Source organism: Labeo rohita, chromosome 8 (genome assembly GCF_022985175.1).
Source record: "Labeo rohita strain BAU-BD-2019 chromosome 8, IGBB_LRoh.1.0, whole genome shotgun sequence".
NCBI classification, from domain to species: domain Eukaryota; kingdom Metazoa; phylum Chordata; class Actinopteri; order Cypriniformes; family Cyprinidae; genus Labeo; species Labeo rohita.
In genome coordinates this window covers 32,158,529-32,186,178 of record NC_066876.1, presented here as the reverse complement: position 1 = coordinate 32,186,178, position 27,650 = coordinate 32,158,529, and the positions used below count along the sequence as shown (strand labels likewise).

Sequence of the window (27,650 nt, the reverse complement as noted above, 5' to 3'; positions counted from 1 at the left end):
AAATTTTTAAACAAACCAGTCATTTTTGACAAAAACATAAGTTATCTTCTTAACCATTAACTAATTACAACTTATATAATGCAATATGACACTAACAAGCATGTTGTTGTTCTGAATCTATTAGTATGTCAACAACATTCTTGCTAGTGTCATATTGCTTAAAAATATAATAATTGTTGTTAAATCATAAAAAAAGAACACTTTACAATAAGGTCTCATTTATTAAATGTTGTTTATAGCATTTATTAATTTTAGTTAATGTTTGTTGATAAAAATGCAACTTCATGTTAGTACACACTAATGTTAACAGATACTATTTTTTAGTTAAAAATGCATTCATAAATGTTGAAGTTAACATATTGAGTGCAATAGATGCACAAGATATTTATTTTTAACTATATATGAAGAGTTTATTTGCAAAAACAAATAACTTGGGTTGTTTTTTATGTTATCATGTTTATATTGTTTTTTGTAGTTATTTTTACTTAATCAAAATAACCCAACTTGCAGTTTGATTGAGATTAATTAGAATGCACAATGAAAAAACATGATTTCTGAAAATTGTTAAAAATGGAGTTATCTGTTTTTACAAATGAACTCTTCACATAGTCAACTAATGTTAACAAATGAAACCTTTCTGTAATATTTACAAAATTATTATAACAAGTGTTGGGGAAAGTTGCTTTCAAAACAAATGCGTTAAAATATTGCATTACTGCATTAAAAAGTAACTAATTGCGTTACTCAGTTTTGTGGAAAGTAATGCTTTGCGTTACTTTTGCGTTACTTTTTGTCACCTGGGCTGGGCTTGCTTATTTATTTATGGTAACAGAAAGCCAATGCTTATATTTTTGGCAACTGTAAAGGCCTAGTCACGCAAAAAGTAAAATTAATAAGCCTGAAGGAAGTGCTTCTGGTCTGCATCTCACTTCCAGTTTTTTCAACACGGAACAGGAGAGGTGTCAGTGAATAAATGGGAAAACAAAGTAACTTCCCTTATAGCACAGGTACATCTCAGAGTAGTCTATTTGATGTCTGCATATCTGCAAGACGTATTTTTAGATTGTTTGCTCATCTGCAATATATAGGACGTTTCCTGTCGGGGTTGTGTTTCTTATTTTAAAAAGTAACTCAGATGTACATTTAAAAGTAATCCGTTACTTTAAAAAGCAATCTGATTACGTAACTCCCGTTACTTGTAATGCATGAAAATTACTATTATTGCTTATGTTTTAATCATGTTTTATAAATCATTTTTATGATGTATTATCATTTATTATACATTATTATACATATCCTGTATTTCCATATAAGCAACATGACTACTATGCACTTCTCTTTATGGGATTTCTGAGTGGTGGAAGCCACGCACGAGGTCATCTGGAAGGAAAATCTGATTTTCTCATGCTGCTGCTTTCCATGCTGAGGTAAATAGAGCCGCGCGCGCGCGAGCACGCACGCACGCACAAGCAACAGTCGCACGGCGGAGGATGCGCACAACATGAGCAACAGCCAATAGAGCTCATATACAGCAGAACACGGTGAATTCCGACTCTTCTGCTCGTTTGGTGTCGGGAATGTGATCTAAAAACACGTCTCTCATTTTCGCGTCCTTTATTCTGGATCAGACCTCTGTTTCATCGTCACGGTTCGGCGGAGACGCTTCACATCACAGGTGACTGATTCATTTTTCTTCATTTCTGCATTCATTGCGGAGGTTAAAACAGGCTCTACCTGAAACTAAATCGGAAAACGGATTCGTATCCATTCGAGATGTCGTATTTAGGACGAGCCTGGATAAATAAATTCATCATGGCTCATGTGCGTCCCGTTTATTCCTAGAGATCCGTAAGCGCGCATATTCCCTTATTATTTCATAGGCTGTCTAGTAATGAATCCTCGGCTTTGACCAGACCTGCGCGAAACGCTTTACTGGAGAAAATCGTCCCGTCTGATTCGGTGTGATGCACTGACGAGATTCTGATGGACGGATCGGATCAAGACTAGAGGAGACGCGGATCTGGAGCCCATATGGAGAAGAATGAGATCATTTATTCGTAAATGAAGATGAATCGAGAGCAGATTTATGAGCAGAACCGGCTCTTCCACACGCCTTCCCGTTTAAACGGACCTCAGACAGATGTTCGGCTAGAACTGGGTTGTAATAAACCAAATTTGAGGCCACAGGCGATCGCACCCGTTTCGTTCGGGTTCGGGTTTGGGTTTGGGTTGCGCTTAAAACGGCACGGGTTTGTTTGGGGTTTATGACGCGTTTATCTTGTAAATCATCAGAGATCTGCAGTTATTGATCACTGATACAGGATATTTTAATTAGGGTTTGTTAAAGTGCTCATGGGCACCAGGAGAAGAGGGATCTCTCGCGCTCTCTCTCTCTCTGTATGTAGGCTATATGTGTGTTTTCAGTCTATCATGTTCACATGCTTATGTCTGATTTGCTACAGGTTCTGCATGTGGCATCAGTAGATGCAATTCGCACTATTACCTACTGATGGCAAAAGTCAAACTGTAATGACAACAATTCCTGCTTAAGAAAAACTGCTAGGCTCAAAAATAAAATAATATGTGATCTTATAACTAAGTGTATTTAAAAATTAAAAATTCTTGACTTGTTTCACAATGCGTACATTTTTTATTTGTTTTTAAAATATTATAAATTAGATTGGGATAAAATGTAAAATAAAACTATTAATTTAATATGTTTGCTTGAAAGTAATCACAGATTTTAATGCAAGTGGTTTTTACTGCAAGATAAAAAAGATAAAGAATACTGCAAGATAAAATGTATTTATTTACTTATGGAAGCCCACTGAATTTATCTGCCACTGAATAATTATAATAATAATAATAATAATAATTAATTCTTTCGAAAAGTTGTTTTAACTTAATATAATTTGTTACTCAGCTGACTTAAATTTGTTAGTTTAGTCAACTTGAAATTTTTCTTAATGTTAATTTAAGTGACAACTGGAATATTTTAGTTGACTTAACTAAAAATTTTAAGTCAGTGGGGTAACAAATTATTTTGAGTTGAGTTTTTTGCAGTGTAATTATGACTATCTCACAATTTTGACTTTTTTCTTAGAGCTGCATGATACAAACTCGCAATTCTGACTTTTTTCTTGGAATTGTAAGATATAAAGTCACAATTCTGACTTTTTTCTCAGAATTGCCTGATATAAACTCACAGTTCTGAAAAAAAGTTACAGTTGCGAGATATAAACTCGCAATTCTGAGAAAAAAAGTCAGAATTGTGACTTTCTCAAAATTGCTAGTTTATGTCTTGCAATTCTGACTTTTCTTCTTGGAATTGTGAGATATAAACTCACATTTGCATACTATAATGTCACAATTATGAGAAATAAACGTGCAGTTGCGAGATATAAAGTCGCAATTCTGACTTTTTTTCTCAGAATTCTGTGATATAAATTCCAGTTGCATGATATAAAACCAGAATTTGGTTTATATCTCGCAATTCTGACTTTTTTCTTGGAATTGTAAGATATAAACTCACAATTGCATGTTATAAAGTGAGATATAAAGTCACAATTCTGACGTTTTTTTTTTTTCTCTGATTGTAAGTTTATATCACACAACAAAAAAAGTCTGAATTGTGACTTTACATCTCGCAATTGCATATCTCATAATTCTGACTTTATAACATGCAATTGTGAGTTTATATCTTACAATTCCAAGAAAAAAGTCAGAATGCAATAGAGATCTAAACTCGCAATCCTGACTTTATAACTTGCAGTTGTGAGTTTATAATTCAAACCAATTCTGACTTTTTTTCTTAAAATTGCGTGGTACAAACTCGCAATTCTGACTTTTTTCTTGGAATTGTGAGATATAATCTCGCAGTTGCATGTTATAAAGTCAGAATTGTGAGATATAAACTTTTATAAAGTCACAACTCTGACTTTTTCTCAGAATTGCATGATATAAACTCGCAATTCTGAGAATTGTGAGTTTGTATCTAGCAATTCTGACTTTATTTCTCAAAATTGCTAGTTGCTAGTTTATAGTGCATTTATATCTCGCAATTCTGACTTTATTTCTCAAACTTGCTAGTTTATGTCTCACAATTCGCAATGAAAACTCGCAATTGCGTGTTATACGGTCAGAATTATGCGATATAGACTTGCATTTACACGATATAAAGTCAAAATTCTGACTTTTGTTCCTCAGAATTGCGTGATTTTGCGTGACTTTATATCTTGCAATTCTGACTTTATTTGTCAAAATTGCTAGCTTATGTCTCGCAATTCTGACTTTATAACTAGAAATTGTGAGTTTATCTCATAATTCTATGAAAAAAAAGTCAGAATTGTGAGTTTATATCACGCAATTGTGAGGAAAAAAAGTCAGAATTGTGAGATAAAAAGTCGCAGTTACATTTTGTATTTTTTATTCAGTGGCGGAAACGGGCTTCCATAAATATTTAGTGGGCCTTTCAAATAAATTCTTTAATTCAGTATTTTTTGGGCTGATTTTCTCTCTCTTTTTCTGTCTGTTTCATTAGATACGCAATAGTATTGCAGACCATCATTATGTGGATGGAGAAACTGGGAGTCCTGTCCAAGAGCAGCATGTTCTCCTGCAACTGGATCTAGACCAGAAAACTGGACTTCAGGTCTGCAGGATTTTCTGAGCATTACTAGCAGTGACTATACTCAGACTATAATCTCAGATCATCTATTTTGGATTATTCTTTTGAGGAGGAGTTACTTTGGAGAGCATGATTACTTCCAGAGCTGGAATACTAGAGACTAATCTCGTTTATGTGGGCAAACTCAATTACAGCGGCAAATCCCTCATGTGAACAGAGCAGTGCCTAATTCGTTTTGCTGCAGGACGTGGATTGACTTCTGCAGTTTGTGCACCCATTCTTAAGCAAAATCGAGAGTTCTAAATCTTCACAATGTGTTTTCATTAAGAACATTCTCTTGGAACCTTTTTCCCGGTTTATATTGGGACGAAATCCATTCTGTTTGCTGTTGGTGTGAAGTTGAATGAAATGGCTAGACCCGGCTCTGGGGTTTTGGTGTCGCTAGGAGGCGGATACTCGTCTCAGAGCATGGCTAGGGTGGTGGTTTGGGAATGGCTGAACGAACATGGCCGCTGGAGGCCGTACAGCGCCGCCGTTTGTCATCACATCGAAAATGTCCTGAAGGGAGATGCACGAGGAACCGTCATACTGGGGCAGGTGGATGCGCAGCTCGCGCCCTACGTCATAGACCTGCAGTCCATGCATCAGTTTAGACAAGACACAGGTGAGCCACAGAATTATTTTTCTCAAAGGGATTTAAAAAAAGTCTTCATTAAAGTGTTATACGCCATGAACCAATCCAACCAGTTATGAGGGAAATCGCAACATTGCCAACTTTGATCTGAAGCAAAAAAAGTATTTGAAAATCTTAAACTTAACTTAAATGAGGAAAAGAACTACAAACCCATTAAGCGTTTTGACAGAGAAATATAAAACTGTTCATTTAAAGTCTTTTGGTTGTATGTATAGATACAATATATTTAAAGTCTATTGCAAAATTTGCACACACATGTTCATGCTGCCTTAAAATTTTAGGTTTACTCAACTCAAATATCCACGTTTTCATGTAGTACAACTTAACATTTTATGTTGCCTAAACTTAAAATCTTAAGGCATGATGAACATGCACTTGCAGATCTTTATATACATTATATATATATATATATATATATACACACACACACACTATAAAAAAATATATATATATATATATATATATATACACTGTAAAAAATATATATACACTGTAAAAAACAAATATTTTAGATTAACTCGATTACATCATTCATGTTGTTTCATGAGAGTGGGCGGAGCTAAAGTTCTCTCTTGGCGCACTCACTGATCGGTGGAATTGTTTGTACAGCATCATGGGTAATGTAGTTTTTCACCACAAATTCTGCTATTAAACTTAAGTTGAATTAACATGAACAGATGGGTTTAACATAAGCATATACCATCAGTGAATCTCTGAAAAATTAATCATATATGCAGTGAACCTCTGAAAAATTAATCGTTTTTTATTAAAATAGAATTGTTATACACTGTAAAAAAACAAAAAAACAAAAAAAAAACTTGTTTCAACTTAGAAAAGTAAGTGTTCGTGCTGCCTTAAAATTTTAAGTTTAGTCAACATGAAATGTTAAGTTGTACTACATGAAAATGTGGATATTTGAGTTGAGTTGAGAAACCATACATCAATGAAAAGCTTATTAATTTTTGATTCCGAATGACGTACAAATCTCAATTTCAAAAAATTGACCCTTATGACTCGTTTTGTCGTCCAGGGTCGCATACACTGTAAAAAGAAAAAAAAACAACTTAAAAAAGTAAGTGTTCGTGCTGCCTTAAAATTTTCGGAATCAAAAATTAATAAGCTTTTCATTGATGTATGGTTTGTTAGGATAGGACAATATTTGGCTGAGATACAACTATGTGAATATTTGGAATCTGAATATCAAAATACTGAAAATCAGCTTTAAAATTCTGCTAATTAAGTTCTTAGCAATGCATATTGCTAATCAAAAATTACGTTTTGATACATTTACGGTAGGACATTTACAAAATACCTTCATGTTGATTTTTGGCATAAAATGTATAAATTTGACCCAAACAATGTATTGTTGGTTATTGCTACAAATATACCCGTGCTACTTAAGACTGGTTTTGTGGTCCAGGGTCACATATATTCTGTTGTAAATTAACCACAATTGGATTTTATACATGCAACTTAGCTAGCTTTATTGCAACTAAAAATAATAATTTTGTTGATTTCAACAATGCTTCATGTATTGCCATATTTTCTCACTGACACATCTCCAATTGAATGAATTTTTCATTTGCAATAAAACTAGCTGCATGTACAAAATATCATAATACTATTCAATTGCAATAAAATATAAAGTATTCAATTTACAGCACCTTCAGATATAAAGTAAATCCACAAAGCAAAAACACACCTAGTGTGCATTCTTCAGAAGTTGTTTACAAAAAATCTTGCTTGTACCAACATTCCATCTTGCTCCAATCAAAGTGACTCGCATCTGATGTCATAATTACGACATCCCGTCTCGTAAACACAAACTTCCCATGAGGACTTGAGCGCAGAAAATGTACAGGCTGCTATCAAACCACTTAACTACAGTTCCCACACATCAAAAGCACACCTTTCAAGGTGAAACGTTCAGCAGAAGTGCATCAGTGGAGAGACTGAACGGATCGTTGAGAGAGGAACTTGTGTGATAGTGCATGAATGCATGTGTTTGTTTGCGGTACGTTGCATTTGAAGTCAACTAAATGAACAAAGACAGCTTGAGGGTTTTTGGACTGTTTGGAAAATCTGTACAGTTCTTACCAAGAGCTGATACTCTCTGAAGACCGTCTTTCTCCGGACACACACAAATACACACACACAGATCGGCGTGTCCCCAGGGCTCTCTGTTCGCATGATGCCATTGCTGCAGGCCACTGTTTTCCCTCATGAGAGAACAAATGACCTAAAGTAGAACGGTTCAGGGTTAAATTAGGACACATGGGATGCTCCGTGGAAAACCGAGCTGTGTGTTATTTTGGTGCATGTTTGTGTTCATTACAGCACATCTTTGAAAGGTGAAAATTTCCATTTCCACAGCAGTATCTTCAGATTTTCTTTCAGAGATTGGTCAGTCCCGACCTCAAATTCGTGTTGGTTGAGTGAACGTTCATGTATCAATCTAGATCAAAGAGAAAGTACTTTAAAGATGGCACACATTAGCTTTGATGTCATTGCCATGTAATCTGGATGCTGGTTGGTTTGAAACCACAGTATTACACCGCAAAACAAGTATCTTTGTCTTGTTTTTGAAAACAAGATACTTGGGAATTAAGAAGCCATTCACATATGATTTGACTTTTTTTCTGAAGGAAAAAAAGGTCAAAATTAAGTGATTTTTATGCTTTAAACAATAACAATCTGCCAGTGGGGTCAGAAAAATAAAACTGATTTTCCCTTTAAATTTAATTTATTATTCACACACCATTGGCAGATGTTTTCTCTCGTTTTAAGCGTAAATTCACTTCTTTTTGCTATTAAAAAAAGACTTATCTTCTTACATAAATGTTTCTTGATTTTAAAAATGTTTCGATACTTGTACCATTATTATTATTATTTTTTTTTGTTAACTTTAGTTAAGGTTTTAGCAGTTTTGTTGTGTTTTAGTTATTTTTTTGTTGTTGTTTTTAAGTATGTCTATATAGTTTTTGGTTAATTTTTGCTTTAGTTTTAGTATATCAAGTTAAACTAAATGAAAATGAGAAATGTTACCTTAGAAAACGAGCTGAAATAAAATACATTTTTATATATTTTATTTTAGTTAATATTTATTTTAGTTCAACTGTAAAACAAGACAAATACATTTTTATATTTTCTTTTGGCAGTGGAGGCTTCTAAACTAGTTTAAGATCTTGAATTTTAATGCGATATACTATAAGATGCTTTTGCATTTTATTTGCAGACACTTTTAACCATTACGTTGATGTGTACATTTTATCATTTTTTTAACCAGCAAGACTTGTGCAAAACTTCTTCCATACATTTTGCTGGAGAATAAAATAGTGCTGGAATTCAGTAGTATAAACCAGCTTGGACAAGTAAATTTAAAACTAGTTTGGTGCACTTTTTAGCCAGAAAGTTGTTTAAATAGAAGTATTTCCTCTGTGGCGTTTAGGCCTTCTGGATAATCCATAAAACCAGACTAAATCTAAAATGAGAAATCAACATCTCTCATTGTATGATGACCTCTGACTCTGTGGTTTTACTGCTTCAACAACTTCCAGATGACTCTTTGTGTGTGTGTGGGTGGGTTTACTTACTGTAGTTATACTTGTGGGATAAAATTGTCCCCAGAAGTGAGCTAAATCTGACAGGACCTCCCTTTGGGAGTATTTTAAAATGCTAAACATGCAGAAAGTGTTTTTTTTACGATGGTTAGTCAGTAGTCATTTAATGAGCATCATCTAAAAACAATAAGGGTCTAAGGCAAGTCTTCATTTAAGTGTGCTTGTGCGGGGTCCTATTACGCTTTTCCACTTTTTCAACTTTAATAAGTGAGTAATGTTGCTGTTTGAGCATAAAAAAGATCTGCAAGGTAACAAAACTCTGAAAGTAGATCTTCATGTTAACAGAAGACACTTTTCATGAACTACAGTGAACAGTTCGTTCGTCCAGATATTGTGATGTCACAGTGTATCTCATTTAAATAATCCCCACCCACAGAATATGCAAAAAGGGGGCTGCTTTCTTGCACCCCTGTTCTAAAGACCCAGTATTTGTGCCTGCAAAGGCTGTGCATGATCCACCTGTTCGTAAACATTCTCAAGGTCTCAGATAGGCTCGAACTGGCATAGCAAAATTGATGACATTGTCAATATTTACAGCTGTGCAGATGAAACTGGTGATTATGTTAAGGGATATGTCATTTCTGGAACGCACTCGGAAGCGGTTCACCAATCACAACGCACTAGGCCAGTTAACCAATCAGAGCCAGTTTTGAGTTGTAGAAGGAGGGGCTTCATGGAAACAGAAACTTAACAGTGCATTCGAAACAGACTGTGAGGTGACGTAAACAAGAAAAAATGTTCAGTAACCTTATTAATATACAGTAGAGACACATCAAAAACCAATATTTGAAAAGCAGTAAGCACATTTAGTCAAAACTGAGTTATGAGTGAAATCAGGTTTCTTAGACTAGATGGGTTTGACTCAACTATGACCAGATAATTGATGTAGAATCAGTCAAACTTTAATAATAAAAAGATTGAGATTTCTGTTGCTGTAGTTATAGATACAAAAGCTGTCGCTGGGACGGGACCCTTTCAAAAAGTACATCTTTGTACCTTATTTACCCCTCAAGGATAAATACTTTATATGCGCATATTAGTACCTAAAGTGTACATATTAGTGCCTTTTGAAGAGGTGACACCCCAGAGTGTGCTGCATTTTGCATTTATAGGCTTAAATGCTTTCACATGTGTGATATTTTGGATCACTTATGTAATATTCTGAATTTGTATGTATGCATGCTTATTTTAGGTGTCCTGGATCTTCCAGATGGAGCTCTCTTAATAGACTGGGGTTCTGAGATCTATCCGTGTGTGTGTGTATGTGTGTACTTGTTTTTGCTACATTGTGGGGACCAAATGTCCCCACAAGGATAGTAAAACCTGAAATTTTTGACATTGTGGGGACCGGCTTGTGGTCCCCATGGGTATAAAAGCTTATAAATCATACAGAACAAGATTTTTTAAGAAAGTAAAAATGCAGGAAGTTTTCTGTAAGGGTTAGGTTTAGGGGTAGGGTTAGGGTAAGGGGATAGAAAATACAGTGTGGACAGTATACAAACCAGACGTGTGTGTGTGTGTGTGTGTGTGTGTGTGTTTAGTACTGGTGTCTTTCCCTTTCTGCTTGGATATGTGTGATTTTCTTTGAGGTTTCCTCATGTGCAGTAAGTCTGCATTATGGGACTGCATCTAATAAACAGCATCTGGTTGCTAAGGTCATACTGACATCACTCAGCCCTGCAGAGAAAATTACAAGACCAGAACTCCTCGTTTCCTCAGCCTTATTTCATGTGGGATGCTGTACATGCACAAAAGAGTTTGATGTGAGCATTGTTTGTCTCTACTGAGATGTTAGGGTGCTGTGACTGGTTGGCAGGGCATTGCTATGTAGGTTCTAAGGTAGTTTTTATACATTTAAATGTTTTTAATGTGTTGCTCTGTAGAACAGTGGCTAGTGAGTTCCGACTGGTTGCTAGGGTGTTGCTATGCAGTTGTTATGGTGCTGTGGATTGTTGCCCTGTCTTTGCTATGTGGTTTCTAAGGTGTTTTAAGCTTGTTTTTATGCAGTTGCTAGGGTTTTCATGATATTTAGCATTTTGCTGTGTTTATCTCTAAGGAGTTAACATTGGTTGTTAGAATGTTGCTATGCAGTTGCTGTAATGTTGTGGATGGTTGCCAGGGTGTTGCAATGTAGTTTTGAGTAAGGTGGTTTTAAGCATGTTCATTTTTTTTTTTATGTTCATGGTTTTCATGGTTTTCTATTTAGTAGCCACGGTGTTCTTTTTGGTTTCCAGGGTGTTGCTATGCAGTTCCTATGGTTCTGTGGGTGGTTGCCAGGATGTTGCTGTGTGGTTGTTAAGGTGGTTTTAGAAATGTTAAATTTAGTTGAAAGGGATTTCTAAATGTCTTTAAATGATGTTGCTATTTAGTAGTCAGGGTGTTCTTATTGGTTACCAGGGTGCTGCTATGCAGTTGCTGTGATGTTGTGGATGGTTGCTAGGGTGTTGCTATGTTTTTAAGGTGTTTAAGCATGTTTAATTTAGTTGCAAAGGTTTTTTTTTCTGTTGTTGCCAGGGTGTTGCTGTGCAGTTGCTGTGGTGCTGTGGGTGGTTGCCAGGATGTTGCTATGTGGTTTTTAAGGTGGTTTTAAGCATGTTCAATTTAATTGCAAAGGTTTCCTAAATGTTTTTTAAGGCATGTTGCTATTTAGTAGCCAGGGTGTTTGTATTGGTTGCCAGGGTGTTGCTATGCAGTTGCTGTGATGCTGCGGCTGGTTGCTAGAGTGTTGCTATGTTTTTTAAAGGTGTTTAATTTAGTTGCAAGGGGTTTCCAAATGTTTTTTTTAATAATGTTGCTATTTGGTAGCCTGAGTGTTCTTATTGTATGCCAGGGTGTTTCTATGCCGTTCCTATGGTTCTGTGGGTGGTTGCCACGGTGTTGCCATGTGATTTTCAAGGTGCTTTTAAGAATGTTCAGTTTAGTTGCAAGGGTTTTCTAAATGCTTTCCCTGCATGTTGCCGTTTAGTTGCCAGGGTGTTCTTATTGGTTGCCAGGGTGTAGCTATGCGGTTGTTGTGGCACTGTGGATGGTTGCCAGGGCATTGCTATGTTGTTTCTAAGGTGAACATGTTGTTATGCATTTGCTAAGGTTTTCTTCTCTTTATTTAACAAACTGGTGTGCAGTAGTTTGGTTCTGTTTGATTGCCAGGGTGTTTGCAGTTGCTATGGTGTTGTGTGTGGTTGTTAGGGTGTTGCCATGGTTGCCATTTTTTGTTGTTGTTTTTGTGTGTTGTTTTCAGGTCCAGCAGGTGCAAGTAGAAAAGTAGCAGCGTAGCTCTGATGATTTGAGGAATCATTCACGTCTAGATCCGCATGATCAACACACTCAACTTTATTACTCACTGTTAGAGGTTTTATCACATCTCTGATAAGGAATGGCTGCTTTGTGAGTGTGTGTGTGTGATGAACGGCAGTGCAGAGGCAGTGTGAGATGTGATTGTGTGTGTTTGAATGGGGTTTGATCTTTGGCCAGACTGAATTGATCTGTTTGTCTCAGGAGAGAGTCTGTGGTTTTCTGCAGCGCTGTAGATGTCTTTCCTTACACGTCTCACACAGATTTGAAAAGTGACACTGCAATCATTTGTTTTGTTCAGTTGACTGGTGTGAAGTGTGTACTTTACATCTGGCTGGAGATATATAGTATTATATTTAAGAGCGTGTGAGATCCGTCAGTCAGTAATAAATCAATATTAATATTAATCTGAAAATCTGATTATTTTTATTATCATTATTTATTTTACTGATTTATTTATTAATTTATATTTATATATTATATATGTACATTATATATTTTATTTACGTAAATATATACTTTAAATCTGTGTCTGTCTGTTTTACATCTTTATCATTATTTTATTAGCATTAATTATAATGTTTTGTTTTTATATTTGATCAGTTTTATTTATTTATTTAATGATTTATTTATTCATTCATTTATCCACTAATTTTAATGAAATCATTTATTTATTTATTTATTTTTTAGCTTTAGGTCAGTTTCTGTCATACTCTACATCCTTATTATTTTAAAAGTTTTAAATTGATTATTTTAGGCATTTTTAAAGGGGTCATCGGATGCCCATTTTCCACAAGTTGATTCTTCAGGGTCTTAATGAAAAGTCTATAATATACTTTGATTAAAAATTCTCAGTGGTTGTGTAAAACAACCCTTTTTACCTTGCCAAAATCAGCTCTGCAAAAATCATCTCATTCTGGTCGAGGCTGCTTTAAATGCAAATGAGCTCTGCTCACCCCGCCCCTTTCTTCTCTTTGTGGAGAGATGAGTCTGTTTACTTTAGCCGCATCTAGTCGCGTTTAGCCGCTAAACTTGCCAACTAGCATGTCATTAGGAAAAGCGGTCGCAAAGATTCATTAAAAAAAACCCTTATATTCACTTCTGTTGTAAGTGAAGATTCATTAAAAAATTTATGTAGATCGGGAGGTGCATTCCCTTATATTCACTTCTTCAGTGGCTGATGTCAGGAGTGAAGCTGGATATTCTTGTCTAACTTAATGATTCGCTGATCTGAAAAACATAGACCACTGCATGGATTTTTATCATTATAAAAACCACTGGGTTTTTATCATTATAGGGTAGATTTGTACATACACTGCAAACACACATTAACGTTCAAACAACATGTAAAAGTGAACTTATCTTCCGATGATCCCTTTAAGAATTTTGGATTGGCAATTCATTTCTTATTCTGCATATAATAAGAGATCATATTTATTATAATCAATAGTTCTTAAAAACACTTTTTAGAAAAGAAAATTAAATCACAAATATGATGGAAAAATAAGAAAAGGAATCAGATTTCTTTTTATAAACTTGACCCGACAGACCATGGCTCTTGGAAGAGCTTTTATGATAGCCAGTCATGGCAAATACAATAAAATAAAGCAATATGCCATTAAAAATGAGTGTGACTAATAGTGTTACTAATTTTTTGTGACTCTAATTCAATCATAATAGCCTGCGGTCCCTGGTTGGCCAGCCACTCTTGGGTTATGAATATTAATTAGACTGTGTGATATCTGATTGGCTGAAATGCAGACGTTAGATGAGCTCTAGTCATAATAAGATAAGATTCGGGTTTTTTTTCCGTCCGGTGCCAAAGCAGCCAGTTGGCAGGCATTTCTGCTTGGTCTTAAAGTTTTTGTTTTATGCATTCTGGCTACTTTTTGTCCTTCATGCTGCTGTCAAATGGTTTATCTGCCAGAAAGCAGACGGGAGGTGAAGGGGTCAGGTCACGATTGATTGTGTTATGTGTGAGGTTGATTGGCTGTGATGTTTCAAATGATCTCAGAGATGAGTAGTTGACATGTTAAGATTTTCACAGATCTGTTTTAACCGTGAGAAACTGACGTGTGAACTCGAAGGCTTATGTTTGTGGTGTGTGGTCACAAATGTGTGAGTGTCTTCTTTGAATACAGGTTTGTTTTTTGCAGGACCTTTATAGTCTCATACCTGCGAATTCTTACTGAGAATGAAACTTGAGTGTGACTGTACAGTATGCACAGGTAACGTAAAGAGAGCAGATTACCAGAAAACAAAAGAAGAGGTCAAAGGTTCTTTTTAAAGAAATGAATACTTTTATTCATCAAGGATGCATTAAATTGATGAAAAGTGACAGTAAAGACATTTAAAATGTTTAAAAGACTTTTATTTCAAATAAATGCTGAACTTTCTATTTATATGTAAATCCTGAAAAATAAAATGTATGACCGTTTCCTCAAAAATAAGAACAGCACAAGTGTTTTCAACATTGATAATAATCAGAAATGTTTTTGAGCAGCAAATCACCCTATTAGAATGATTTTTGAAGATTGAAGTAATGATACAGAAAATTTAGCTTTGATCACAGCTATTACATTTTACAATTTATTCATATAGAAAACAGCTATTTCACATTTTTGCTGTATATTTAAACAGATTAGTTCAGCTTTGTGAGCAAACATGAATTAAAACAATCTGAATTGTAATAAATGACAATTGTTTACAAACAGGTTTCCTTGTGCTCCGCCCCCCCATCATCTATTCGTCAGAAACACCTTTAGCCCCACCCCCATACTCACCTAATTGGTTGAGTCAGATGACAAACCAGAAACTATTCAAACCTCACACACAGCAGCTTTAGCTGTCATGTGTGTATTTTAGCAGCCGCCTGACAGATGAGGTGTTGAACTTGCAGGGCAGTTCATTACTGCAACCTTTTCTGTATTAATATCACGCGCAAAGTTTGCACACTGAAGCATTTTAAAACAATTAACCTGTAAAGGTGATGTAGGAGAGCCAACACACCTCCCTTCTCTCTCTCTCTCTCTCTCTCTCTCTCTCTCTCTCTCTCTCTCTCTGTCTGGTCAGCACTTGTCTTGTCTTGACTGGTGAGATGAATAATATCAGCCAGATGCTTTTTGGCAGCAGCTCCCCATGCGGCCGATCCAGAATGGAGTAGCGTACGGCCACAGTTTCCACTTTGCTCATTAGGAATGACAGCCAAAGGTGCTCTTAGAAGGAACTGCAGTCTCAAGGTGAATTTTAATCAGGCAGAACATGGCACGTCCTTTAGTTCTACGCTTATTTTACTTTCTGACATGACGTTTGAAGCAGGATTGTTATTGTTGAATAAAATTAAAACTATCAAAGTCTTCAGTTACTTAAAGGGGTCACTGGATGGACATTTTCCACAAGTTGATATGATTATTTAGGGTCTTAATGAAAAGTCTGTAACATGCTTTGGTTAAAATTTCTCAATGTTAGTGTTAATAACACTTTTTTTACCTTGCCAAAATCAGCTCTGCAAAAATCATCCTGTTCTGGTCGAGGTTGCTTTAAATGTTAATGAGCTCTGCTCCCCCCTCCCCTCTCTATTCTTTGTGGAGTGACGAGCCTGTTTACTTTAGCCGCGTTTAGCCACTAAACTTGCTAACTAGCACGTTATTAGGAAAAGCGATCGCAAAGATTTGTAAAAAACCCTTATACTCACTTCTGCTGTAAGTGAAGCTGGATCACAAATGATTCGCACAAACATAGACACATTTATGTAGATCGGGAGGTGCATTCCCTTCACAAACAAACGTAATCCACTGCATCTTCAGCGGCTCAGATGTTGGAAGTAAATGAGGACCACTGCTTATTATTACATCCAGCAACACAACACCTCAATCGCTCAATCGGAGATATTCTTGTCTAACTTACATCCCTGCTCCGGCATCGAAACAATGGAGGATCGCACTGTTACAGCTGATTTAGGGCGGGTCTGAAGTAAGACGCTCATGTCAATCAACTATTGTGGGAGCGGCCTCTGTTGTTGTGACACCACACCGACAGGCCTCTGAGAATGGCTCGATTTGAAAAAGGGGATATTGCTTTTACAGATTAATTAAAAACCACTGCATGGATTTTTATCATTATAGGGATTTGTACATACACTGCCAACACACATTAATGTTCACATTTCTTAAAGAAAATGCAAGTTATATCAAAGTCTCTTTGATTAATAACACCAATGTTATTTTAGTGTTGAGAGATTATTATAGTATTTTTAAAAATATTTTGAATTACTTTTTATTTTTGTATTTTCAGTTTTCATTTTCATTTTAGATAAAGTTTTAGTAATTTTGTCATTTTTATCAGTTATTGTTTTTAATGTCTATATAGTTTTAATGTCTATATTAATATTTTTTTAATTATTATTATTATTATTATTATTATTACTATTTATCTTTTAACTGATTTGTTAATTCATTTTATGTTATTTTTCGTTTACTTTTTTCTTTTATCTGTGTCATTACTTTAATAGCATTAATTATAAACCAGGTTGTTATTATTATTATTATTATTTATTTGTTCATTTATTTATTTATCCGCTCATTTTAATTTAATCATTTATTTGTATTTTTTATTATTATTATTTTTTTCCTTTTAATTTTAAGTCAGTGTCTGATTATAGTATTTTCTGAGCATCATTATAGTGTTTATTTGAGATAAAGTTTTAGTAATTTTGTCATTTTTATCAGTTATTGCTTTTTATTGTTTAGCTAACCCTGTTTCACATAATTCTTTGACATGCTTCCAATTCTGGTGCTCATCTTAAATTAAAAAAAAATCCTTCTGACATGTTTTGAAGGCAGCTAAAATACAAGCCCCGCCCCCACCTAGTTTGATTGAAGGCTCCACCCTCAGATGGCGTGTGAGAAAAGTGGAGGTGTTGAAGTGCTCTGGTTTATCGTGGGGTTTTCCACTGAATATGTGCTTGAGCGTGTGAGATAATGCCGTTTTGGTTTTCTCTTGCAGGAAACACAGTGGTCTTATCTGAAACACTGTGCATCACTGCAAAGCAGCTACTGTACCTCTGAGTTTACTGTAGTACTTCATACAGTACGTGTGTGTGTGTGTGTGTGTTTAGTGAAGTGGCGATAACAGGTGCTGACGGTCACATGCTGGGCGTTCACAGGGGCAACGGACACTTTGTTGTACCAACTTCCTTTGGCACAGACGGTCACGATGCGTCTGTGTGTGTTTTCAGCTCTTATGGCTTACAGCGACAGTCTTTTAAGTCTTTTTGTGTTGCAGCTAAACTGCAAGCTCTGCAGTAACTCTCTGCTAACTAGCAGCCTCACAAGATTCACACTAGTGCAGTGAAGCCTTTATTTGAATGGCAAAGTTATTTGTATTTGTATCTGTGCTTGGATAAAAACCTTTTTGAAGGCCCACCTTTGTTTACAACAATATTTAAAGGCCCTGTGACATGTCCAGTCATTTGTGAATTATAAATGTATAAATTTATATATTTATCTATTATATCTGGTATAGTTTATACCAGATATGTGAACCTCGCCCACAAAACCAGTCATAAGTAGCATGGGTATATTTGTAGCAATAGCCAAAAATACACTGTATGGTTCATAATTATTGATTTTTTCTTTTATGCCAAAAATCACTTGGATATTAAGTAAAGATATTTTGTAAAATTTCTTCCGTAAATATATTAAAACTTAATTTCGGATTAGTAATATGCATTGCTAAGAACTTAATTTGGACAGTTTTAAAGGCAATTTTCTCAATATTCCAGATGTTCAAATAGTTGTTTCTTGGTCAAATATCATCCTATCCTAACAAACCATACATCAATGTAAAGCCTATTTATTCAGCTTTCAGGTGATGTATAAATCTCATTTTGAAAGAATTGACCATTATGACTGGTTTTGTGGTCCAGGGTCACATGTTATATTAATGAGCTTGGAAGAAGTACGAAAATATATAAATGTACAAAATGTACATACATAAAAAGCATATAAGTCTAAATAGCGTATATATATATATATATATATATATGACTTTACGGAAGTTATGAATTTATGAAAATGCCCATTGTGCTTTATGAGTTTCTTTTATGAATTTCATACGTCTTAGAAAATATATATATATATATATATATATATATATATATATATATATATATATATTATATTATATTATATATAAAATAAATGTTAATTAAAATAAAATTTAAAAATGTTTGAGGATAAACCTACGACAATATTCAAATGCCCAGTGACTTTTTTTTCAGTAGTTTGATTTTTTTTTTTTTTTTTGTATTCTCAATTTCTAAATATTTTAGAGCTTAGCATGAATAGAAAAATATGTGAAATGTGTATATGTATAAACTGTAAAATTAGGCTAGTGCATATATCCAGATTTTCAACTGAAGAGTTTATTTGCAAAAACTGGTGACTCAATTTTTTTTTATTTTCAGAATTTTTTTTTTATTGTGCATTCCAAATAATATCAGTTAAACTGCAGATGGGTTGTTCTGAATACAAAATTAAATTTCACTGAAAGTGTGTGTTTTTTTTTTTTTTTTAATATATATCAAAAATTTGTTTTTAGCAAAAGCAGATAACTTTAACAGACCTTTTTTTGGCAAAAGCAGATAACGCCACATCTTAGGTTTCAGAGTTAAACAAAAACACTTGTTTATCTCTTCAGATGACAATGTAGACGCCTGACAAATGTTGTTGTTGTGATCATAGGCCGTATGTTTTTTCAGTTTTCCCTCAGCATTGTAATGTGCTGCTTTTGCAAGTTTGCGTGAAAACGTTTCAGCTTTTATTTTCCTTTCATGGGTTCATCAAGTTTGTTCAAATTATCTATCCTCGAATTAGGCTGCCTCATATATGCAGTTGTTCAGGGAGTGGCTGTATGTATGTATATATATATATATATATAAAGAGTTCAGATGCAAAAGCCCATAAATCCATCTGACACATTTCTTTAATATGTGGAGAACAACGCACAACACATGACTCAGTTCATTTTTTTTAAAGTGCCATTTATCGTTTTTGCAAATGATCTCTTCAATTGTTGAAGCGGTGAAGTAAAATAAGAAATATCTTTAATATATAATTAATAATTTAGAATAAAATGTAATATATAATAATCAAATTATATCAGTATAATATGATTTACTGTATATTCCGTCAGATGGTCTCCTTCTGACTAAGTGAGCAGTTCTCAACCAGAATAAGCTACTAATTGGTCAAGACTTCATGTTGTTTGTCAAAAGTCTGATGCCTTGAGAGAGAACGACCATGGTCCAGACAGACTGACAGGAAGATAGAGCGGAAACCAGCGTAAGGGAAAGTGTGAGGTTTGGGTTCAGGGAAGAGGACACATGAGGAGAAAATCATCCGAGGATCCGGCAGGATGTGACCAGCGCATACAGGAAGGACAGGGGGAAAGTGTGTGTGTGTGTGCGTGTGCGTGTGCGTATGTGTGTTTTCCTTAACTCTGTGTTCAAGTGTTGGAAGTCTGAGAACAGAACATCCTGTTGTAGTGTAATATATTAGTGTGCGTGTATCATGAGGCTAATAAATATATATATATTTCTAATAATGTAAAACCTCAACAGAATAGATTCGCAGCACATGTAATTGTGGCGGTTTTACTGTTTTTTAGCACTTTGCACTTTTATGTTTGTCGTATGGTGTGTTTGTTCACGTTCTAGCGTGTTTTCGCACACATGTTCTTGTATGTCACACAGAGCCTGAGCAAACTCAGAGTGGCTGGTCATCTCCATCAGGCCTGCGGGCAGATTTTATCTAGTCATGCAGATCCAGGAAATGAGCAGAGACTGAATTCTCCAGAACCGTCGACTGTAATTTGTGTTAGGCAGCACAATTTTATCTCCCATCATTTATGGGTTAATTAGTTAAAATAGTTTAAAGTTAAAATAATAAACTAAAATATAATATAAAGGTTTAAAAATAAAATTAAATAAATTGACTGCTTTGATTTGACAGGATGCTCATTTTTGAATTATTATTATTATTATTATTTTTTAATTTATAAGATATAATTATAAACTCACTTTTCTTTAAAGATATAAATTACGTTAGTTGGTTGTCTTTTATGACAATACCACAGTGAATGGGTGGATTTTAAGTCATTTTGTTATTTTGATTTGACAGGGTCACTGTAAAAAAAAAAAAAAATTGACTGTAAATTTGTCATTTTTAAAGGTTTTTTTTTTTTCAAAAAATATTTTGATATTTTTTCCCTCTAATTGAAATGCATACATAAGATGCCATAATAAACAATAATAAACATTTTTTGTAGATTTAAATCATTAGTTGGTTGTCTTTTATGACAATACCACATTGAATGAATGGATTTTAAGTCATTTTGTTATTTGGATTTTACACGGTCACTGTAAAAACAAATTGACTAAATTTGTCATTTTTAATTTTTTTTTTTTCTTTCAAAAAATATTTCGATATTTTTTCCCTCTAATTGAAAAATATATAAGATAAAGTAATAAACAATAATAAAAAATTGAGATGTAAATCACATTAGTTGGTTGTCTTTTATGACAATATCACAATGAATGGATGGATTTTAAATCATTTTGCTATTTTGATTTGATAGGATGTTAATTTCTGTCATTTTTATTTATTTATTTATTTATTTATTTTTTAAATATTCTGATATTTTTTCCCTCTAATTGAAATATATATAAGATAAAGTAATAATTTTAAAAACAATTGAGATGTAAATCACATTAGTTGGTTGTCTTTTAGGACAGTATCATAATGAATAGATGGATTTTAAATCATTTTGCTGTTTTGATTTGACAGGGTCAAATTGTCATTTTTAAAGTTTTATTTATTTTTTAAATATTCTGATATTTTTTCCCTCTAATTGAAATATATATAAGATAAAGTAATAATTTTAAAAACAATTGAGATGTAAATCACATTAGTTGGTTGTCTTTTAGGACAGTATCATAATGAATGGATGGATTTTAAATCATTTTGCTATTTTGATTTGACAGGATGTTAATTTCTGTCATTTTTAACGTTTTTTTTTTATTTATTTATTTTTTTTAAATAAATATTCTGATATTTTTTCCCCTCTAACTAAAATATATAAATATATGTATGTATGTATAGTACAATATAATAATAATATAATAAATATAATATTTATTTTAGAGATGTAAATCACATTAGTTGGTTTTCTTTTATTACAAACGTTTAAATAATTGTACTTTAATTTTTTTGATGGATTTTTTTGTCTTTTTTTTTTTTTTATATATCTTTCTATATAATTTTTCTCTCTAGTTGAAATACTTCAAACTGAATCTGTTTTCTCAGAAATATTGTTTTAACTGGTAATCAAAGTATTTTTGAGTTAACTGCTTGTAATAGATTTCTATTTCTCCTATTATCTCCAGGTAAATTGTTAGCAATAAATTTGATAAAGTTAATAATTTCAGTGACGCTTTCCTGTTAACTCATTTTATGTCTTTATTTCCATCCTATTCATTTGACACTGTGTAAATAATCAGAGTTGATAATTTAAAGTTTTTAATCGGGATATATAACGTTCTTATAGAAATAGTCAGGGATGCTCACTTGGAAAACTGCATTAAAAGCTTGTAATACAAGACTTATTGATCTATATTCTTACAAAAATGTTCATGCAGTAGGAAACAAGCATGTGAAACTTCACCTTTAACCTAACCACTGTCAATAATTTTAGGAACTGGGAAAATATTCACAGCTTTAACAAAATGCTTTAGAATAATTTTAAGGATGCAACACTTTGTGGTCTGAACTGGGGTCAGTAATGAAGTTCCAGTCAGCCCCGGGTGGGGAAGTCAGGGCTGGGTTGTGGAAACTCAAGGTCAGTCGTGTTGATGTGTGTGTGGATGAGCTCATGCGTGTGACTGTAATTGTTCTTTAATGAGGCGTAAAACAGAGCAGTGCTGCTCTCCTTCACCTCTCCTCTTCCTCTTCCTCCATCCATCTTCCTCCCGTCACGTCCCTGCAGTTGCGTTATCTGTCCCGTCTGGAGCTTTTCATCAAACGCTCATCTGAGAAAGCAACTGTGTATTATCTCAGGATTTAGTGGAACTATCATTTCAGCTTCTGATTGTACAGTACAATGAAAACTTTGGATGATTTTCACTTTAAATCTGCAGTGTGTTGTTTCTGAAAAATGATGCATAAATGAGTTCTTTACGCTTCTATTTTTATGCATCTGGCACATTACTCTTTTATTCAAAGTTATGCATCTTACTCAGTATTTTTCTCTTGTTTTCCAGTACAAATTTCTAAACATTCTTAAATCAAGATACGTTTACTTAAAAAATTCAGAATGACTTAAGATAGTCTTGTTTACTGAAATGAAATGAGTTTTCGCTTAAAACAAGGAAAAATATCTGTTAGTAGGGTCAGGAAAATAATCTTGTTTTCCCTACGTTTATTTTGAATTTTGAATATTTTTTTGAATCTGATTTATCAGATATAATAAACTCAAATTTGTAAAGATGTAAATACAGTTATTTTTCTTTTATAACAATATTTCAATGAATAGATGGCTTATAAAAATTAACTAAATTAACTTAAGAAAAATGCTGATTTTTATTTTCCCTCTCTATCTGAAATGCTTCCAATTTCTTGGAAATTAATAATCAATGTATTATAAGATTTTCCTGTTCCTCCAGGTAAATTATTAGGAATGGATTTGATGAGTTAATGTTGTATTGAAATATAAAAAAAAGTATTATATTTTTATTAATATTGTTTTTCATTTATTTTATTTTATTTTATTTTATTTTAACAGTTCATTAAATTATGTAGTAATTCCGTAAATCAGATGTACATTTCAAATAACGTAATTTTTGATATATTATACATAATTAAAATAAATCTTAATTATTTATCATAATTCAAATGTATTAATTTATTTTATAATTTTTTAATAATCATAATAATTTGAGTTATTTAATAATTCCATGAAAAAATCAACTCTTAGAATTATTTTATTTTATTATTTTATTTTCAGTCATTGTGGTCAGAAAATAATCTTGTTTTCCTTGTAAATTAAGTTTGCTTTTCTGACCCTACTGGCAGATACTGTATTTATTCCTTGTTTAAAGCATAAACTCCATTCATATTGTTTTTATTTTAATTTAAAAATTTTGAGTAATTTTTTTTTTTTTTTGGTCTCTTTTTTAAGTTTTTATTATTATTATTATTATTATTATTATTATTATTACAAATTACATGAAAATGAGAAATGTTGCTTTGGCAACTAGTTGAAATAAAATATGTATTTCATTTCATTTTATTTTATTTTATTTTGAGTTTAATAATATTATCTACTGTATTTATTCCCTGTTTTAAGCATAAACTCTATTTATATTAATATGTTTATATTTTAATTTTAAAATTTGAGTAATTTTGTTTTGTTTTTTTGTCTTTATTGTATTTTATTTTATATTTTATTTTATTTTATTGAGTTTAATAGTATTATCTGTCCATGTGGTCAGAAAATAATCTTGTTTACCCTTTAAATTAAGTTTATTTTTCTGACCCCACTGGCAGATACTGTATTTATTCTTTGTTTTAAGCATAAACTTCATTCATTTTGATGATTTTTTTCAGAAAACAAGACTTACTATCTTAAGTCATTTTACATCTGAAGTAACTATGTCTTGATTTAAGAATTTAAGAATGTTATAAAACAAGACAAAAATACTGAGGAAGATGCATAACTTAAATGTAACACAAGTCACTTTGGATAAAAGCACAATGCACCAAATGCATAAAATTTTAAATGTGAAGTTCTTTACTTATTTATGCGCTATGCACCACTTTTCATAAATGAAAATATGGGAAACAATATTTCTATCTCAATAATAAACAATAATCTCTGTCTCTTTCTATAGGCACAATGCGTCCCGTGCAGCGCAATTTCTACGACCCGTCCTCGGCTCCAGGCAAGGGCATCGTGTGGGAATGGGAGAACGACTGCGGCTCCTGGACGGCGTATGACATGGAGCTGTGTGTCAGCATCCAGAACGCCTACGAGAAGCAGCACCCCTGGCTGGACCTGAGTTCGCTGGGCTTCAGTTACCTGGTGGACTTTGACGGGATGTCCCAAACCAACCGGCAAAGCCAGAGGAAGCGCCGCATCCGCCGACGGATGGACCTCGCTTACCCGCTCATCGCCGGATCCATCCCCAAATCCCAGTCGTGGCCAGTGGGCACCAACTCGGGCACACCGTGCACCTGTCAGCAGTGCCTGCTGGTCCACAGCACACGGGCCGCGTCTAACGCCATCCTGGCGCTGCAGCAGAGGAGGAAGCTCTACGGGACGGAGGGCGGAGCCAAACAGACCGCCGCCACCGCCGCTGTCGTCAGGCAGAGCAACACCTTCGCTGGCACCTCCCTCTGGTCGCCCACGACGACCGTTGCCAGGGGGCACCATAACAACATATCAGTGGGTGGAGGAGGCGGCGGGAAGGTGGAGATGAACGGGGTGAATTTCCCATGCGCCCCTGCGATCGTGACACTTCCATCCAATCACGCGCTTACTATCAACGGACAGAACAATCTGAACCGACCGGGAACGCAGCGGATTACAGTGACGGCCAGCCGAGGATCCGTCCCTCCTGGGTAAGAGATGATTTCCGATCATATGACACTGTTTCTGCTGATTTCCAAAAGCATTCCAGAATGTCTTTAATGTCTTTAGAAAGAAATGAAAATTCTGGCATCATTTACTCTTTCATTTGCTTTCTTCTGCTGAACACAAAAGAAAATATTTTGAAGATTGTTGGTAACTAAACTGTTGTTGGTCCTCATTGACATTCATAGTATTTTTTTGCATACTATGAAAGCAGGGCCGCATTAAGACCTCACTTGGCCCCAGGGCTATGACTTACTGCAGGGTCCCCATCACCTGTGTAGATATATATATATAAATAGGTTGAATGTAATTTTTTTTGTCAAAATTAGGTTTTCATTAAATTATTATTTTATAACATCTTGTCTATCATCTCTAAAAATATCTCTGCGAAATTAACTTTAGTGCAGAAAAATAGCCATTTATTGCAGCATGCAGAAATGACTGTGTCTTTCTCTTATGCTAAGAACGCACTGCTGAGCTGCTTTATCTTAACACCACAAACACAGTTTACCTATCAAAATAAACCACGTAACATATTTAGTAAAGAATTCTAAATATGAATCAATTCACATTCTCCGCCAGTCCTGTGTAAACTATGGCACGCAAAGTTTTTTATTTATTTACTTTTTTTAATATCGTGAGATGGCAGAGCGCAACAACGCTGTCTAAAGTACTGCAGCTGCTCACTTAACCGATCTCACTCGTCTCAACCTGCTCAATCTTGGTGATGTCAGTGCCCTAAACGATGTTATAACGGGCTATTTCACATTCAGAGATGAAGGATTGGATCATAAATTTACAAAAGAGGAGGAGTCCAATGACAGTCTGTTTTATGCACAGTGCGCGAACAGTTGCGCTGCACTCGCTTTTACTACAAGGTAGGCTGCATTATTTGTGCTATCTAAACACAAAATGAGTGATCAAAAGTTCGGAGACTATGCCTATGATAAAGAACGGAAAACAGTCGTTAGTCTGTTTGTGTAATGACGCAGTATAGCACTCCTAACTTGACAGACAGCTCTCGTTAAACCCGTAAAGTGAAAGTGAAAGCCGTCATCTAAATTTGTGATTCAGTCAAGGACAGTGAGTTATTTCTTTCTAATGTTTGACACAAATAGTAACAGCAGCTAGGCTGCTTAAGAGGAATAGTTCACCCAAAAATGTAAATTCTGTTGTTGTTCTAAACCTGTATGAGTTTCCTTCTGTTGAACGCAAAAAGAATATAGTTGAAACAATACTGGTAAACAAACAGTTGCTGGGCCCCCTTCCATAGTATGAAAACACTATTGGAGTCAGTGGGGACCAGGAATGTTGAGAACAAAGAAATTCATAAAGGTTTAAAACAACTTGAGGGTGATGACAGTATTTTTATTTTTGGGTGAACTATCCCTTTAAAATCTCATGTAATGACAAGATGTCATATAGCCTACCACATGCTTTATCTTTAAATACATTCGTTTTTTAAGACACAAATGACTGTGTTGACGAGGAGACAGGCATTTTGACACATAACTATGTGTATTTGAACATTTAGACAGAAGGCATGAAAAAGAATTTAAGTTTAGTCAGGCACTGTACGAGAAGGTGCGCACTGCGTGTATCAGGCTGAAATCGTCAACGCGCGGATTTGCCAAATGAATTCTGCCTTGCTGCTTAATGTCCTTAAACAATTAAAATTATGTATTTAAATAGGCGAATATAGGCTACATTGTTTAAACACAAAAGCAATATACATCCAACAAGTTAGTAATCAAACTAACCTAAAATCTGTGGGAATGATGATGCTGTGTTTTTATCTGCTCCACCTGCTATTCCACAGCTTCCACTCCATCATCAGCTTTAGTAGAATAACCTAGCTGGAGATTTGATTAACTAAATCATGTTTTTCCCACTCCTCTTTTTTTTTTTTTTTTCTAGATAGCCCCCCTCCTGAGAGAGGTGAATGCGGATATTAGGCACAGGCAGCGATCACCTGAAATACATGCACAGGTTGTTCAAAAGTAAAATATAGAAAAAACGCATTTGATTTGTGAACCAAATTCAAATGTGACGTTTTAATCTCTGTTGGTAATGCATGGAATGTTTGGAAAAGCTCCTAATAGCGCTAATATGTGAGGGGCGTGGTGGGGCTTTGGCTATGGGTGCTACCGATAGCCTGTCAATTAACTCCACAGCCAATCATGGGCCCCCTCCTTGCTCTGGCCCTGGGGCTTCAGCCCCGCCTAGCCTAATGGTTAATGCGGCCCTGTATGGAAGTCAGTCTGGACCAGAACTGTTTTTTCTATCTATCTATCTATCTATCTATCTATCTATATATCTATCTGTCTATCTGTCTGTGTCTATATCTATCTATCTATCTATCTATCTATCTATCTATCTATCTATCGTTCATTTATTCTATCTATCTGTCTGTTGTTCATTTTTTTGTATCGTTCGTTCTATCTATCATTCATTCGTTCTATCGTTTGTTATATCGTTCTATCTATCTATTGTTCATTCGTTTCATCGTTTGTTCTATCGTTCGTTCTATCGTTTGTTCTATCGTTCGTTCTATCATTCGTTCTATCGTTCGTTATATCTATCATTCGTTCTATCGTTCTATCTATCTATCGTTTGTTTGTTCTATTGTTCTTTCTGTCGTTTTATCTATCGTTCATTCGTTCTGTTGTTCGTTCTATCGTTCGTTCGATCTATCTATAGATCTGTCTGTATCTATCTATCTATCTAT

The 27,650-nt window shown here is 34.4% G+C and overlaps 1 protein-coding gene across 1 annotated transcript in view; it reads left to right on the top strand.

Annotated features, from left to right (window-relative positions):
• Positions 1-1,483: 1,483 nt before the first annotated feature.
• dtx1 (deltex 1, E3 ubiquitin ligase) overlaps positions 1,484-27,650 on the top strand; it is a 50,425-nt gene continuing 24,258 nt past the window's right edge. The window contains exons 1-3 of the mRNA XM_051117279.1: positions 1,484-1,675; positions 4,541-5,291; positions 24,180-24,909. Of these exons, the coding sequence (XP_050973236.1) occupies positions 5,036-5,291; positions 24,180-24,909 (986 nt within the window). The 5' untranslated portion in view covers positions 1,484-1,675; positions 4,541-5,035. The remainder of the gene's footprint in view (positions 1,676-4,540; positions 5,292-24,179; positions 24,910-27,650) is intronic.